The sequence below is a fragment of the Schistosoma haematobium genome, chromosome 1, assembly GCF_000699445.3.
Source record: "Schistosoma haematobium chromosome 1, whole genome shotgun sequence".
NCBI lineage: Eukaryota > Metazoa > Platyhelminthes > Trematoda > Strigeidida > Schistosomatidae > Schistosoma > Schistosoma haematobium.
The window spans coordinates 24,493,048-24,510,486 of NC_067196.1; the positions used below are offsets into that span (position 1 = coordinate 24,493,048).

The window sequence follows — 17,439 nt, forward strand, 5'->3', positions numbered from 1 at the left end:
TTAACTCTGAGGTGCAGGTACATCCAGTTGACGAGTCCAAAATAGGACGAAACGCGCGTCATAGATTCCACTGCTAACCACTATCCATCTTTGTACATAATCTACCCAATGCTTAATTTATTCAAAATTATCAAGTTAAACCTTGATAATATCACCAATTTAATTTATTGTTAATCATTAAATATACAATTGAACATGTAACACATAAAGATACAATAGTAACTGACACTCTACGATTCAATAAGTTCTCTCTTTTTTTTTCTCAAAAAATAATTGGTCAAACTAATTTGTAAAAAGGAGATATTTAACTTGAATATAATTTTGTTAAGAAATAGATATATATCAGTAAATCATTAGAGAATATACAATAGTATTATTATATCATAGATTAAAATGATGGTACAATTGAAATAGTTTTAACCCACCTACCCCACCACCACTCGACCCCCTCCCGCTCACCCCCACAAAAAAATTAATAAACTATTTATTTCAATCAAATCAATAAATAAATAAAAAACAGATCTATTCTTTAATGAATGATATACATTTTGATCAAAATGATGTAATATTTAATGAATATTTAATATCTATCCCTGATTAATTAATCTATTAAAATTATATTGTATTTAGTTCATCTGTTTTCATATACATCTCTATTACATAGACATGTTATTTAAATGAATAATTTAATGGAATTATTGATTCTTTATTAATAAAAGAATAAATGAAAGAAAAAAAGAAAGAAAGAAAGAAAAATCATGGATGAATAACTAGATAATATTTCTTCTTTTCTTTTTTTTTAGAAAAAAAAACAACATTCTAATGTTTAAAACAATTAGTCCCATTGATAAATTTCGATAATGCAATAAGAAGACAAGGTTTATCAGAATGATGTGATATATTTGCTCAATACATTTCGAACAATCTGATCACACATAATACACTTGTTAAGAACATTTGTTATATGAAAATTAAGAGGTCAACTAGATAGGTTAAGGGTAAGTCATAACAAAGGAAAAAATATTAAAGTGATAATCACATTTGTTTTTGTGTACTTTATGATTATTTTTTTCTTTGTTACGGCTTACCCTTAACCTGTCTAGTTGATCTTTTAATTTTCATATAACAAATGTTCTTAACAAGTGTATTATGTATGATTAGATTGTTCGAAATGTATTGAGCAAATATATCACATCATTCTAATAAACTTTGTCTTCTTATTGCATTATCGAAATTCTAATGTTTATTTCAATTGTTTATGACATTACATTTCATATTACTTTCATTTTGTTAAATTGTTCCCAATATTTCTTCTTAAAGAACAAATAGTAACTGTACTAGAAAATAATTCTCTAAAGTATAAATATTATTGATTTTTTAGATTTGCCTGTATTCTGTATATAGTGAGAAAGAAACCCAGTTTTTATTGTGCTTATTTAATTGCATAGGTTATTAAGAGTTTTTTTTCAAAAAATAAACTACAGTGTCTTATAATGATTTTTGTATTTTGATAGATGGTGGTTTACTGCTAAGAGATTGTGTATTTGTTTCAGTTTCATTTCGAAATTCATCACTAAGTTGTTGAAATAATTCTTTTGATGTTGGAATTTTTGTAGCTGTAAACTGTACATCAGTAGGTGCATGAGTCAATTTTACAGATGGCATACGTATAGGAACAGGTGAACGTATAGTTGGTGTTTCTTGAGTGGATAATGTATCAGTTATTTTAATTTGATTTACACGATCAACAACTTTTTCTAATATAGCTTCAATACGTTCTAATCGACTATCTATTTGATTATTACGTAATTGTATACTTTCATTATTAGTTGTTCCATCAGAACTGCTTGTATTTTGACTGGTATATGGTCCTCTAAAACTAACTCCTGTGCCCAATGTGTGCCTACTATTTTGTAATGCAAAACTTTGTATTAAAATGAATTTTAATACGGCGTCAATTTCTTGTTTATATAATTTACCACGATCATCTGATTCACCCATTAATAATTTAATTCGTCTATTATTCTCTTCTTTAATTTTAATTAGTTGGTTTTCTCTAGTTAAATGTTTTTTCAAATTACTATTCTCTTCATCAGGTGATTCATTTTCTTGCTCCTCCAAGTCATCATTTGACTCAGTTTTAAACAATTTTTTATTTCTTCCAAATGGAAATTTTATATCCTTACAAAAGCATTGACTAGTACCAATATAGAAACAACGAAATAATTCATAAATTATGCATAATGTATTGAATGGTGGTGGTAATAATGTTCGTTCACTATATTCTTTAACCATTTTATAACGTCCAGCTAACCAATGTGCTGTTGACTTTTGATCAATTCTTGATACTGTATTACTGAACAACGCAATAAGTAGATTGATTAAGATAATATTAACAATTCCAACGTATAGCACCAGAACAAAAAATATAACTGTATTAAATCCTAATTCACTGCCACAATATTTATTATCTTCACATGTCTCTTCTTCTAAAACAATACTCACTTCAAATATACTATAGAAGGCGCGACGAAATAATTCACTAAATGACATAAGCACTCCAAGTCTCTGCATATCACGTTGACGTGATAATTCAGTGCTGTTCATTAAATGCTTATTTTGACGTTGACCATGTGTTTCATAAAAACTATTTGGATATATTAATCCTTGAAACCAAACTCCATAAGAGACTATGAAAATTGCAAATACTATTAATAATGGTATCAAATCTTTACGTAACATATCAGCCATCATTTTAAGTCGTGGACCAATAATTGGTGAAATTGAAGTAATATGTAGAGTTCTCATGTAAAAAAGATTTAGACCAAGCATATAAAGATTTCGAGTTGTATAAAGTATAACATCATGAGCTTCTTCGAATTCTGATCCATGTTTATTTACCACATTCATTCTTGTACAAAATCCAATAAATGTCAAAGTAATTGCAAACACATCGATCCAATTCCAACCATCTCTAAAATAATCACTGAATCCATCTCGAGATGCTTCAAGTATCAGCTGTCTTAACTCTTCAAATGCATAACCCAATACATAAGATAAAGAAACTACTTCCATTCGACTACAGGAAAAATGTAGATTATATACACATACAACTGAAAACAACATCAAGAATAATAAATGAAATAAAGAGTGCAGGCAGAATTTCATTGAAGGTGACAAATAAACTCCTGTAACAAAGTGGAATCTTGGTGAAGAGGTCCATCCAAATTGATTTGACATACGTTCGTAAATACTTACATGTGGTTTAGGGCCTTGAGATGAATGGACAGAGATGGTGTTCTGAACTTTCAGTGGCTTTGTGCGCTTTATGGTTAATGGATTGTTAGGTAATTGAGGTGTGGCAGGGAAAACTTTAGCTATAATATTCCCAGTAGATTTTGATTCTGTACGACCTGCTGAATCACTGAGTAAGTTTGGAGTCACTTTACCCCCTAATGCTGCATTGGCTGTTATATTTCTTATTAACTCTGCACGTTTAAGTTCTTTTTTCGTTCTGTATTCAAAATAAAAGAGCCCAGCCACAGGGAAAAATTTGCATGTCCATCTCATCCATATAGGCAAACAAATCAAAACCCCGTGCCATCGTTCATCCAGAAGTCTTTGACAGCAAGATAAGCTTAATACATTAGTACATTTAGCTTTGGCGCATAAATCTATTAATGAAATTCCTCCGAATGTACGCAAAGGTGCATTCAACATTGAACGACATATCATTTTTTCTGGAGTGTTGTCTTTAAGAAAAACTAGATTGAGTACATCAACAGCGATAGCTTCTAATCGGTCAGCAAAAGTGATCAGTTCACCTAACATCTAAAAATTAATTCAAATAAAAATAGATTTTCTTAAGATTTCATGAGTCATCTTAAAAAAAGATATACAGGATTAATGAAAACTCATTTTATTATATTTAAGTCGAATGACATTCAATCAGTTCTTTGTGTTTTTCAATATCTGTTAAGAATAATTGTGATTAAAACATGTTTCTCAGATCTAATTTGCTTTAACTGGAAATGGCATTTAACTACTTACTATATCCTGTGAAGTATAATCTAAAAATGTTTTCATTGTTCAGTTGGTAAATAAGTGTTGCATCTACTAAAAATATCTATTTATGTACTTAAAATGATAATATCATAGAAAGGATTGAATTTGTAGCAGAAGAGGTTTTGTGGAAATTGTAGTAATTTCAATGGTTGAGATCATGAGTCAATTGAAGCTCGACCACCATGGACCTTGAAACACTGAATGACCGTTTCGTCCAATTGTAGGACTACTCAGCAGTGCGCATCCACGATCCCGCCTCTTGAGATTCGAACCCAGGACCTGTCAGTCTTGCGCGTGAGAGTCTAACCACTAGACCACTGAGCCGGTATTTATTGAGTTTTACAACTATTATGCATTAATTTATATCTGATGAATTAAAAACATCTTAACATTTTAAATTGGATTAATTTTGATTTGGTTATTTATTTATTCTCAGAAGAAGCGCCTTACACTTAGTCACGAAACGTCAGAAAATCTAATTTTTCTACTCATTGGGATAGTACACAAACATATGATTTATTTATATTTAAAAACATCTTAACTTTATTGATAAAGTTATAACAAGAAAAGATAATCTTAAGTATCGTTTCAGTTGGCTTGCAAATACTTCTGAAGAAATGTCGCGTTTATATTTTGAGCTATATATATATATATATATATATATATATATATATATATATATATATATATATATATATATATATATATATATATATATATGATAAATTTGTATGAAATCCATTTGTAGAATTCCACTTAAATATGGTGCCTTTATATAAATCATTTTATGTAACTCGATAAAATAAAAGTAAATGTGTTTGATAAATCAGTGAATAGCTAGTAATGTGATGCTGTGAAGATCCTCTTAAATATAATTGATCATTAGCATAGAATAATTATCACTTTACGTGACGAAAAATCATGATGAACTGTCTTCTATGTTAAAAGATTAGGAGTAATCTTTACGAAGCATCTAAAACCACATTAGTTTCTAATAAGTATTAAGAATTCATGGCTAATCTGTTTATCGACCATTTTCTAAATAACAAAAGTGTTAAAAATTATTTATTTGTTTTAAAATTATATACATAACTTACTTGTTGAGGAAAAGTAGGTTCTTTGTGAAGTCGACGAAGAATAAGTGTCACCAAAACAGCTGCTGGTAAAACATCAAATTGTCTCATTCGAATTAATTGTTCAACGACACGAAATCGTCCACAAATAATTGCTAAGAATAACAATGATCTATGCATTGGACGAAGAATCACAATTTTATTGGTACTTAATGATTTGAAAGTAAGTAAACCGCTCATTGATTGTAGAACAGTTCGAAAATCATGAGCTTTTAAGTTTTCTTGAAATGCACCTTGAACGTGTGTAAAAACACCAGTACCATTTTCGTAACAATCAGAAAATAGTTCAGACATTTGTTTTAGGCTAATTTGTTGCGCAGTTTCAAAATCATCTAATGAAATGTGATCTGTAGGCATCGTTATACTATCACTTATTTTGCTAAAATCTGTAGGGAGTGTAGAAGTATTTGATTTGCTTTGTCTCCAGGCTAGAGAATCTCTTAGTGTTTCTAATAATTCTACATTATCATTTAATAAAATCTTACGCCATATGCTCATTATATTTGTACTATCGACCTTAACAGTTTTTGTGAAATTTCCCAACTGACCTTTGCTAGCATCGGTTGTATCCATTTTATCAGCTAAACGACGAATAAATGAATAACCTTTACGAGATCTTTTATGCATATCAGCACTTAAACCTGGGCTAGGTTCTCTTTTGGTACTCATTACAGAGTATGGTTCACTAGCTGTCATACCACCTAATCCAGTACGTTCTTTTAGTTTTTCCTCTTCGGATAGTCGTTTTCTCACTTTCAGTGGAACGATATCATCGATTAACATCAGTAAAGCAATTAATTGTTTCTTTGGTAATACATCAACTAACAACTGTGATCTACCAGCAGCATATGCTAAATCTAATGCGGTTTTTCCTTGTGAAGTAGGCAACATTGGATCAGCTCCATTATCTAATAGAATTTTTATACAATCATAATAATAATTCACAGCATCTTCACAGCTTGCATGGTGTAACGGAGTCCAGTGATTCATATCGAGATAATTTGCAGCTGCAATCGTTTTCATGATACTTGTTTTAAAACTGTCTGAAGAATTGTTTGCAGCCTCAGGTAGTTTACAATGAAATGCGTTCTCATTTTGTTTCATATTTACATTGTCTTCAGCTTCTTCCTCTTCCAGAGAACATTCATTATCTTCATTCAATGCAGATAAAAATTGAGCTGGAATGTTAAGTGGATGAAGACGAGTAGATAAAACACGTATGAGATAAGATAAAATAACTGGTTGACCAAATACTGCTGCTACATGAATAGGTAGACGTCCATTTTCATCAGCTTCTTGTAATGATGCTGTTCCATGTTCAACTAAATACCTTTAAACAGTGAACAACAATAACAGAAAACAACATTATTGGTTACCCTTGTTGTGCTAACATTAATATTTTTAATAGTCTTGCAATAAATAACACCAACTAGGCGAAATCGAAGTTATTGGAAACTGAATTTACTATCTCACTAAGAGTATATGTACCGTAGGATTTATCAGAGAACAAATACAGACGATTCTATGAATATACCGATATCATTGTGAAGGAGTGATTAGGAAATATATCTTTGAAGCTTAGGGGAACCTAACAGAGACAGAATCAAAAATCTCGTTTTCCAAAACACTCAGTAAATATATGTTCAATAATTCTGGTGTTTCATTATCAACCTTTTATGTGGAGTATTTATTTCCAGGACCTCTGCTAAACTTTAACAAGTTAATCACAAGAAAAACCCTATTTAAAAGTTTTATCAATCAAAGTACTGTAAAAAATTTTAAACATCATAAATCACTTGTTATTATTTATACAAGAATATTACTACTAAAGAATTTTTAACGAAGGAATGTAAATCTCAATTAAGTTGTTTTACAAGAAATAAAAATTTCAGTAGTTGAGATCATGAGTCATTTGAAGCTAGACCACTACTACTATAATCTCCACAAAACCCCTTCTGATACTAATAAACATATGCTCACTAGTGACTGGTTTCAAGGGGTATTTCCTGGAGTTCGAGTAAGAAGTAGTGACTAGTGGAGTTTAACCGGGTCTGTTGCAAGATTGTAACTCACTGATGACAATAGTGGATGTGTCGCTCAATTTCGTAGATAAGTTGAAGTTAGACATTAACACCGTTAGATGCCGACTCAATGATCTAGTGGTTAAGCGTTCTTGCGCGAGACTGGTAGGTTCTGGGTACGGATCTCGCGAACCGGGATCGTAGATGCACATTGTTGAGGAGTCCCATGCTATCACGAAAGGACCATTCAGTGCTTCCATGTTTTCCATAGCGATCTAGATTCAACTAACTCATGATCTCAACTATTGAAATTACTACAGTCTCCACAAAACCCCTTCTGATGCAAATAAAAATTTGTCTAGAGTTTTCTCATGGATAATAAGGATTATAGTGACATATTATCGTAGATACGGATTGTTTCTCTAAAGTAGCCACTAAAAGAATATGTTTTATCAAACCAAATAAATGCTGACGACAACCCTGTTGCGGATGAATTGTTATTCAGTTATTAGCAGCAACCTATTCGAACATCTAGGGACACTGGGTTATTCTATCTTACTATTAGGCAGGCCTGTCAATAGTGGATAGAAATGATCTATTTCGTAACATAATGGAAACACGTAGCAATCCATACCACGTAACTGGCAGAGGGTTGATGGGCATCATAGATCCATTACATGAATAGAGGTTTATGTATTATCAAAAAATCATAAACCTGATATTCTAACATACTTTACAAACACGCCAGCATATGGTTAATCAAAATACCAAAGCGGCATACTCAATGCAATCAATGATTCATATCGGGAGGGTTTTTGTGAATGTTATAGTAATTTCAGTGGTTGAGATAATGAGTCACTTGAAGCTAGACCACCATGGAAAACATGAAAGCACTGGACGGCCGTCTTGTTCTATTGTGAGACTCCTCAGCAGTGTGCATTCACGATCCCGCCTCGCGGGATTCAAACCCAGAACATATCAGTCTGGCGCAAGAACGCTTAACCACTAGATCACTATGTTGGCATCCAATGCCGTTAATATCTAGCTTCAACTAATCTACGAAATTGAGCGACACATCCACTATTGTCATCAGTGAGTTACAATCTTGCAACAGACCCGGTTGAACTCCACTAGTCACTGCTTCTCACTAGAACTCCAGGAAAAACCACACAATAACGAGGAACGGTTGTCCAGTGCTCCTAGGTTTTCAAAGGTGGTCTAGCTTCAATTGACTCATGATGTCAACCATTAAATTGATTAATGATTCTTATGAATCCAAACCGAAAATTTTGGGTTAAGTACGAAAAAATGAAATATTGGTAGGCTATTATGTCGTATCTTTACATATTAGCATTTCAATTGATAGATGACTAGATTTTATTGATGTTTTGTTAGAGAATGATACTGTTTTATCCAGCGGATGTTCATTCAACATTATTGTAATGAAGAATTCTCTGAAAGTATGCCAGTACCCAACTTTATTTACGTTTAAAAGGACGTCATACAAATAAGCTAACGGGGTGGCTATGTGATTCCCTGTGTTCCTTAGTGTCACTAATTTATTCATGTCCCACATAGAAAATGGTTTTGCCAGTGCCATCACACCACTAGTTTGGCTCAGATGTGTGGATAACATATTCGTCATTAGTAAAAAGACTTTCTTAAGAAACTTTTATGAACTGATAAATACCGCATCAAACATCAAAGTCATTTTCGAAAATGAAGATAAACTTAGTGGAATACCATCTTTAATCCCTTTAGCCAAAAGGAACTCAAATGGAAATTTACATTCCACCAAATACAGCAAGCTAACATATTCAAATCGGTACATAGATTACAACTCGTTATATCCATTTAGTGCGAAAATTTCTCCGACTCTAAGTTTATCCAGTTGAGCATTAATGATCATTACATCAGATTAAGCGAAACAAAGAGAAACATAAAAATATAATTAGCTTCTATATCATTAATATTATTTTTAAAAAATAATAAAACGAAATATTCCTTTGTTGAATAATAAAGGAGATCGCCTAAGTTGGTACTGTAGTTCTACCGTACAATCAAGGCACAAGAGAAGAACTGTAACGAATCCCTAAATCTGAAAGCATTCCATAAAACAACAAACACTCAACAAAGAAATGTGTCTACAGATTACAATGTGTAGATTATGAAGCTTTCTACATTGGTAAGTCTTTTTATGAAATCTCAAACTGTGCCAAGGAATGTAGAAACCGATAAGAAAACTTGCGAATAATCCTGTAGAATTCAAAAATCTATAGATCAAATCAGAAATAGTAGTACATGATATTTTTTTAATAACCATCGGATCAATATTCAAAACATTAAAATACTTCGAAAAAACTTCAGCAACTATAAAGTAGGATGATTTGCTAAAACGTTTAACATATTGTTAAACCTTAACTTTACCAATACAAAAGAAGCCCTAACTATTAATTGAACATGAATCATTTATCCAAATATCCACGTATTTAATTTTGTTCACATGTTTCACTGCTAACATCCAAATATTTAAAACTCTATATGAGGTTATGGGGATTATTAAATTTAACTGTGATCACAAACCGATCTCATTTAGACGACAACTGAAAATTTTGAGGCTTTAAATAACCACTTATTCCTAGTATGGGACTCCTCAGAAATGAACATCTACGACTTCGCTTCCAGGAGTCAAACCCACAAGCTTTGCTCTCGTTTATATACCCTCAACTTTCAGGTCACATTAAAACTTTGATATTTCTCATGCCAACAAATATTCACACATACATACAAAAGTGGGCATCACAAGAAGTCACCCAGACCGAAATGATGTAATAACAATAACATGATTAGACCTTAATCGATTTTGACTGGACTAAAAGTATTCTCTTTTGTTTCTTTGGTACTATTTAAACTCATGTTAATTTAATTTGGTTAGTTATTCTGTAAAGAAACAACATACACTAGGGTGCAAAACATCGGAAAATCGACTTACTATTGATTGGAAATTTTCAAATATATCATTACTCTTGGTAACATTAGTAGGCATATTTGATTCCTTTGATGTTTGAGATTCAATAAAAAATGTCAGTGTATTGGGAAAGAGAATGATATTTTTTCAACTATTTTTTTCTCTTAAAATAAATGTTCTTCGAATAGCGACAATTTTCGTCTTATCCAAATTCCCACTTTGAACCACCTAAATGTTTGTCGTTTACTCGTTATTGTAAGTCATTTTATAGTGGTAACAAAATGTTTTCGCATTTCAAATGTAAATTCAGTCACTATCATCTACGGCTATCTGAAAGTGACTGAATGTCAGACAATGTTTGCATTCATGAAAACGTGATTATGTTGTATCACCTGAATTGTCATTCAGGATGTTCTAAAATGTCAAAAACTGACTCACAGGAAGTTGAATCGGAAATTTATGCTTGGATTAGGGTTTAGGAGCTCATTGATTAATTCGTGATCTCTGTATAGGAAAGCGATGTTTATTTTCTTATTTTACCATAGTCTAATGACTTTCTAGCTTTAAAAGTTGTTATTTCCACTTACTGGCTATTCATTATCATTATATTCATCAAGTGAATCGTCATGTTCGACATATCTTCAATAAATTAATTTCACTTGGCTGAATTTATTTACCTTGAGGACTATTACATAACTTATATTCTACATACCGTAAAACAGAAGCATAAACATAGTAGAATGAAGCGAATTCATTTATTTTCACGTGCTCTAGATCTTATCCACTGATTTATATAGATAAAATGTTTTTTAAATATGACTTCGTGTGTAAATTACATACAGTTATTCATAGAATAGATACGATGTATCTGGCAGTGGAAACCAGGATATGATTTTTGTTCTATTTTGGACTCAGCTAGATTTGCCTAGATCCTAGAGTTGGTTAATACTCCGAAACTCTAACCCAGTATAGTTCGTTATAATCACCATTGCGTTATCTCCTTAAATACTGAGTTCAAATAACGTTCAGACTGAAAAATGTATAGTTACTTAATTTAGTAGTTAGCGATGATTGTAGTCAATTTACCTATTCATATAAGTTGAATTTATAGTCTGTCAAGGGAACTAATTGTATGGCACTATAGTTGATACCCAACAACGTTTGATAACTGAGCTGAATACTCAACATTTCATTCATTTTTTATAAACCACTAAATATAAAAATAGATAGTAATCATAGAAAAACCGGTTTTCTCACTGAACTGCCATTATTTTACCAAATAACTATACATGAAATATAAACATATCCATCCCGAAATGTATCACGTAACCATCAAAATTTATATAATGATAAAAATGATAATTGGATTTAGTTCGTCTAGGTGTTGCTGTTCACATCAAGTCTCTTCGAGATAACACGTTCGAAACAAAAGGCACTACATCGGTTCTCAGTCTGTTCATGAACATTAGTATGCAGGTATATTCTATCGGAGAATCATAAAAACGACAAAACCCTCGTCAAAGATTCCCCTGGTGACCAGAGTTCAACTTTATTGTTTTTATCAGTCTTTTTGAAGCATCCCTGTGAATAATATTTATGTAAGGGAAAGGAGTACCATGAAGTGAGTATTATGATAGCGAATCTTCCAAGAAAAATATCAGGAAAATACTAATATTAACCAGAAATTCATTTATACAATATTGTCAATGCCGATTGCCTATATCTTATTAACTATAAAACAGATAAATCACTATAGATATTACCTGTAGATTCATGATAATGATTTTATCCCATGAAAGTCAATGAAGATTGATATCACGTTTTTATGGATTACCGATTAAAATAACCTAATTCTCACTCTTGTGGCTTTATTTAAAACCATGTAACTAAAAAGCATAAGAATTTGTTTAGTGCTATGACAATAGTCCAAACCAACTGGCACAAATAATCATTTTTCGAATTCATTGTAAATATACAATTAAATAATTCAAGACTTTATAAACGGAATTAGGTGAAGTATATTTTAAGCAGTTAATATTCATAGAACTATTCAGGTCATTGCGTAGATCATCACTCATGGGTGTAATATATAACGCACAATAATGGAAGTGTTCCGTTCATTTTACTGGGAAATTTCATTCTTCTTAGTTCTGTGGCTTAAATTGGTCATCTTGCTCAATGCATCAGCATCATTGTTTAGAAAATGGTCAATTGAATTCTGATAAAGGTTTAAAAAAGTCAATAGATTGAGTATTTCAATTTACATCGCACTTCATCAATAAATCATTTACAGTTTTCGATTAGAATAAAACTAGTATGGTAGTGTTGGTATTCCACTTTCATGAATCAAGTCAACAGTGGTATTGTTTTTCCAAGTACTCTTAATGGAACGTGTTGACTGAAGACTATGTTCATTTTTCGCCCAATTATCTTTACACATTTATAGCTGAATTATTGTAAAAGAAGTTGTAGACCTGACTAATAAGGATGACTTCGGCCCCAGTAAGAAATGAGAAATATTGCCACTGATAATTATCAGACGGAAAACCATGTATTTAACAATAGTGTTATAATTCGTCATATGGGGAAATGTGAATCATTGAGAAAGAGAATAAGAACTGGATAAAAGGTTGTAAGTTATTTAATGGTAATAAGTGGTTGAATTTTGTGAATGTTAGTTACGAAAGTAATGACAAATAAAATGGAATGACGAGGATAAGATTTTGAGTGGTTTTAAATGAGAGGGAATTGGAACTAAGACATTAAACATAAAAATACCAAGGAAATATTAGGGCATGAAAATTGAAGCTTTAATAATTGTTTCTATAAATACCTAGTGTCTACACCATACATGTGCTGCACTCGAATACCTTCAGACAAATTCAATCTTATCTTGTAATTAGAATCGAAGGATGAATCTAATGATCATGGTCAACTGCATATTGCAAACTAAACAGTTCTTCTTTATAGAGGTACTGTCCTGAATGTTTTGAAGTGTTTGTCAATGAATCACTAATGTATTTAGTTTCATAACATTTAATGATCATACAAGTGTGCATGGAACTATTGTTTCGACAGCACCTTTTCCTAACCACGAAGGAATGTGTTCATTAACTCTTTGTTTAGTTGTCTGGTAGTGCGCCCTATATAGCTTTCTCCACAGGAGCATTATTATTATTATTATTATTATTATTATTATTATTATTATTATTATTATCACAACTAGTACACCTGTCATCACACTACCAATTTGTACTTTTCACTTACTTATGTAATCCATTCCATTGTTATCATTGACTCATAGACTGCCTTGATTGGTTTAATAATTTCGTATATGCATATAAATATTACTATATATAAGGGTAATATTTTGGTCTGAATTTACAAACATAGATGAAAAATAAATAAAAAGAATTAATTTATTCAGTAAAATAGTCTATTTCAGCACGTTCAGTTTTAATGTTTTACAATTGTATGTATGCTAGTAACTGGATAAAAGGTTGCAACTATGAGTCAATGCATAGTTGTATGTTTTTTTTTTATAATTTGATTGGTCGCTGTGTAAATTTGACTAAAGAATTTTAAATGAACATAGTTGTTGAAGAAGAAAATTTACGAAACTTGAGAAATAAATATATATGACTATTCCGCTTTAGTTATAAACTTGTTGAAAAGGATACCTTCACTGAACAAATAGCCTTAAAATTTGATGATTTTCTAAAAATCAAATAAACTAAAGCAAAGATAAAAACATCCCTTCAATATAATAGTGAGTTAGAGCCAGTTTTAACGGTTAGTTAAGCGAAAATAGATGTGAAAACACCTACAAATCTATATCAAATTCAGTATCTGTAATGAACGTGAACACTGACGGGGATAACCAAGTTATCGTCTAATACAAAATTACAGAATATCTTGATAAAATATGAGAACCACACATTTAATGCTTCATACACATAGTTCCCTTTATCATTTTGAAAGGAACAAGAATAAAGATTCCATCAGGATAGCATGAAATCATTCACCTCGCAATCTTTCAAAGTGAAGTTTACTGAAGCCGTTACTATTAGGTGTCAAAATCCTGATTTATGTGTTCAAAAGGAGGTGGTTATTAATCTTTCCTTGCCTTAGTAACAAGTATTCCTAAAACATTTTTTAAAACTCCTTTTTGCATTTATTGCATCACTGAGTTTTTTTATTTAGACTTTCTCCCAGATTAGTAATCTTATTTTATTAACTGAGCTTTACTTACTCTATTCCTATCACGTTTTGCTCATTATGTAATCATTTGTTTTTGCCCGTTTGAACTCTTGTCAGAGACAATGTTGTAGAATTTTCTTACATAAATTATATATTTACAATATTCATTCTATTAAATTAATTTACACACTTATCATATTATGCTGATGTGTCTTCAACACAACTTCCAACTAAACTCCTTCATGGTAGTAATTTGAACCCATTTCATAATTGTGTTGTAAGCAGATGACGAGAACCAAATGAAATAAAATGAATTCATGCTATTCTGCTAGAAAATTTGTTCTTCCTCCATTAAACATATCATTTGCAAATCTCTAGTTAATCGTCCTACACATTCTGTATGATTCTTTCACTTCTCAATTCCTTTCCAATTCCCCTTCTGTCTTCTTCAACTCACTCTTCTTAACATTCTGTTGCCATATATTCTACTCGGTGTTACATACTATTTATGTCTGTCAACATAAGTAGCATATACTATAGTACTAATATCAATTTTGTTTTTTATGAGGACCCTTTTCATTGTGTTATTCCATATTTGTTATGCAAAAGATTTGTTATTTACAAAATTATTACAAATTATTATCGACTGTTATGGGATTTTTTTCAAAATATATTTAGAAGAATGAATGAAATAAGTTGTATAAGATGGAAAAGCTTCCATTAATTTATTGAACCTCCTACTATATTATAACTTGTTTAGATATTGATGAAATTCTTAGTACTGTAGTGGTAAATAAATCCCCAAAATAAATAATTCTGTAAGTTTTCAACATTGGATGCTGACCACATTAGTTTTAATGGACTCACCCAGCTGAAGGCGCTCGGTCATGCATCTGCACCAGATCACGAGTGGGAACGTCGTGCTCAACAACCCCTGCAATCGCTAGCCAGATTAGACCAAACGATCCTCGATATATTGATAGGCTATCAAATATATCTTCGAACCTCCTCGCTCCTGTCTTTTGATTTCACTTGGTGGGTACGATTCATATTTGGTGTTACTGGTTAAAACGTTGTCAAACTCCGAATACCTGTGGCATCTTCAGTGCCATCACTTTTACGCAAAATTAATGGTATGTAACAGTTTCAGCTAATCATTTCAAAAATTATCAGGGATTGTGATGATTTTTTTAAAATAGTGTTTCAGGTCACACATAATATCAATACTGACATAAAGACAACATTGATCAATTCACAAAGTATTGTTATCGTACCATTTGAGTATGAAATTCAATTTGTTTAAATGATTTGGATTTTGGGAAAATAAAATGATTATTTATAATAGCAGAAAACAATTTGTTGCCTAATTCTCACCAAATCACTATATCTTAGAAATTTGTATATCTCATTTGCAAAGAATAAAAAAAGTTATCTATTCTAATAGGGTTGATCTTGTACTCGTGGTTTATGAAGTCTTTCTGATATGGATTAACTGAATTAGAATTTTTAAAGATTTCATATTGACAAGAGTTAAATTACTCTAATCCATTATCACTGTAAATTCAAAACGATTAATAGATAATTGAAATTCAATGATAATGATAGGAATATTTGTGATTATTAACTTACATTATAAACTAATGTAAAAGTACAAAACTGGTTCATCAGTGAATTATCTACTGAGTAAATCAAAACTGATCAAATTATGTTTTCATCTAAGTGATAAATAATAAATTATACAATTTATACTACTCAAATCTTATGTATAATTTTCAGACTAAAAGAGTTTAAGGATCATGTAGAACGTTTAACGTTTTATTTCCATTTTAATACAAATGAAACAATCTCACATAAATGATATGTCAAGTAGTATTAACCCATGCATTAAGTAAAATGAGTTTTTCACTTTAACACTTTTATATGTTAGTTTACATAACGTTTTATTGATACATCCTTTATATTCTCATGATATATTTTACTTCATCAGAATGTGATCGATTACTTAGCATAACAATCTCATTATGATGTATTGTTGATTCAAGAAACATTTTAAATACTAATTGTAGAATTAGTTACATTCTTTGGATTTATAAATATCAGAAAGGAGTTTTGTGAAGATTGTAGCAAATTCAATAGTTGAGATCATGTGTCACTTAAAGCTATATCATCACGGAAAACATGGAAACACTGGATGGCCGTTTCGTCATAACATGGGACTCCTCAGCGATGTGCATCTACGATCACGCCTCGCGAGATTCGTACCCAGAACATATCAGTCTCGCGCACAAACGCTTAACCACTACATCATTGAGTCGGCATCAAGTGTTGTCAATGTAGAGCTTCAACTAATCTACGAAATTGAGTGACACATCCACCATTGTCATCAGTGAGTTACTATCTCACAACATTTCCGGTTGAACACCACTGGTCACTGCTTCTCACTCGAACTCCAAGATATACCTCTTGAATCCAGTCACTAGTGAGCAGATGATGATTATTATCAGAAAGGGGTTTTTTGGAGATTCAATAGATGAGTTCAACCAGTTCTGGTATGAGATAGTAACTCACTGAAGACAATGGTGGACGGTGGCGCAATTCCGTGGACTGGTTGAAGTTGGACATTAACACCGTTGAGTGCCGGCTCAATGAACTAGAGGTTAAGCGTTTACGCGCGAGACCGATAGGTGCTGAGTTGGAATCCGGTGGGACAGGAACGTAGGTAGGCACCTCTGAAGAGTCCTACACTAGGACAAAATGATCGTCCAGTGCTTCCAGATATTCCATGGTGATCTAGCTTTAATTGACTCATGAACCCAACTATTAAATTTATAAATATGTTTATGAACAAATTTTTCAATATCATTTTTCATATTTTACCAAAGACAATTATGATATTTTGTCTGAGAACATTTAGTTTATAATAAACAGAAAAAATTAACTCAGCCTGGAGTCCCTCCGGGGGCTACTGCCGGTCCCAAGCCCGGATAAAGGAGGAGGGTTGGGCATGGGGTTAGCGTCCCCATCCCGTAGAAAACTAACTCGCTAAAACAAC

General features: G+C 31.7%; 1 protein-coding gene across 1 annotated transcript in view; it reads right to left on the reverse strand.

The window, feature by feature from the left end:
• Positions 1–578: 578 nt before the first annotated feature.
• MS3_00005763 (uncharacterized protein) overlaps positions 579–17,439 on the reverse strand; it is a 41,731-nt gene continuing 24,870 nt past the window's right edge. The window contains exons 2-3 of the mRNA XM_051213848.1: positions 5,163–6,528; positions 579–3,831 (exon numbers count right to left, since the gene is read on the reverse strand). Coding sequence (XP_051073501.1) covers positions 1,489–3,831; positions 5,163–6,528 — 3,709 coding nt within the window. The 3' untranslated portion in view covers positions 579–1,488. The remainder of the gene's footprint in view (positions 3,832–5,162; positions 6,529–17,439) is intronic.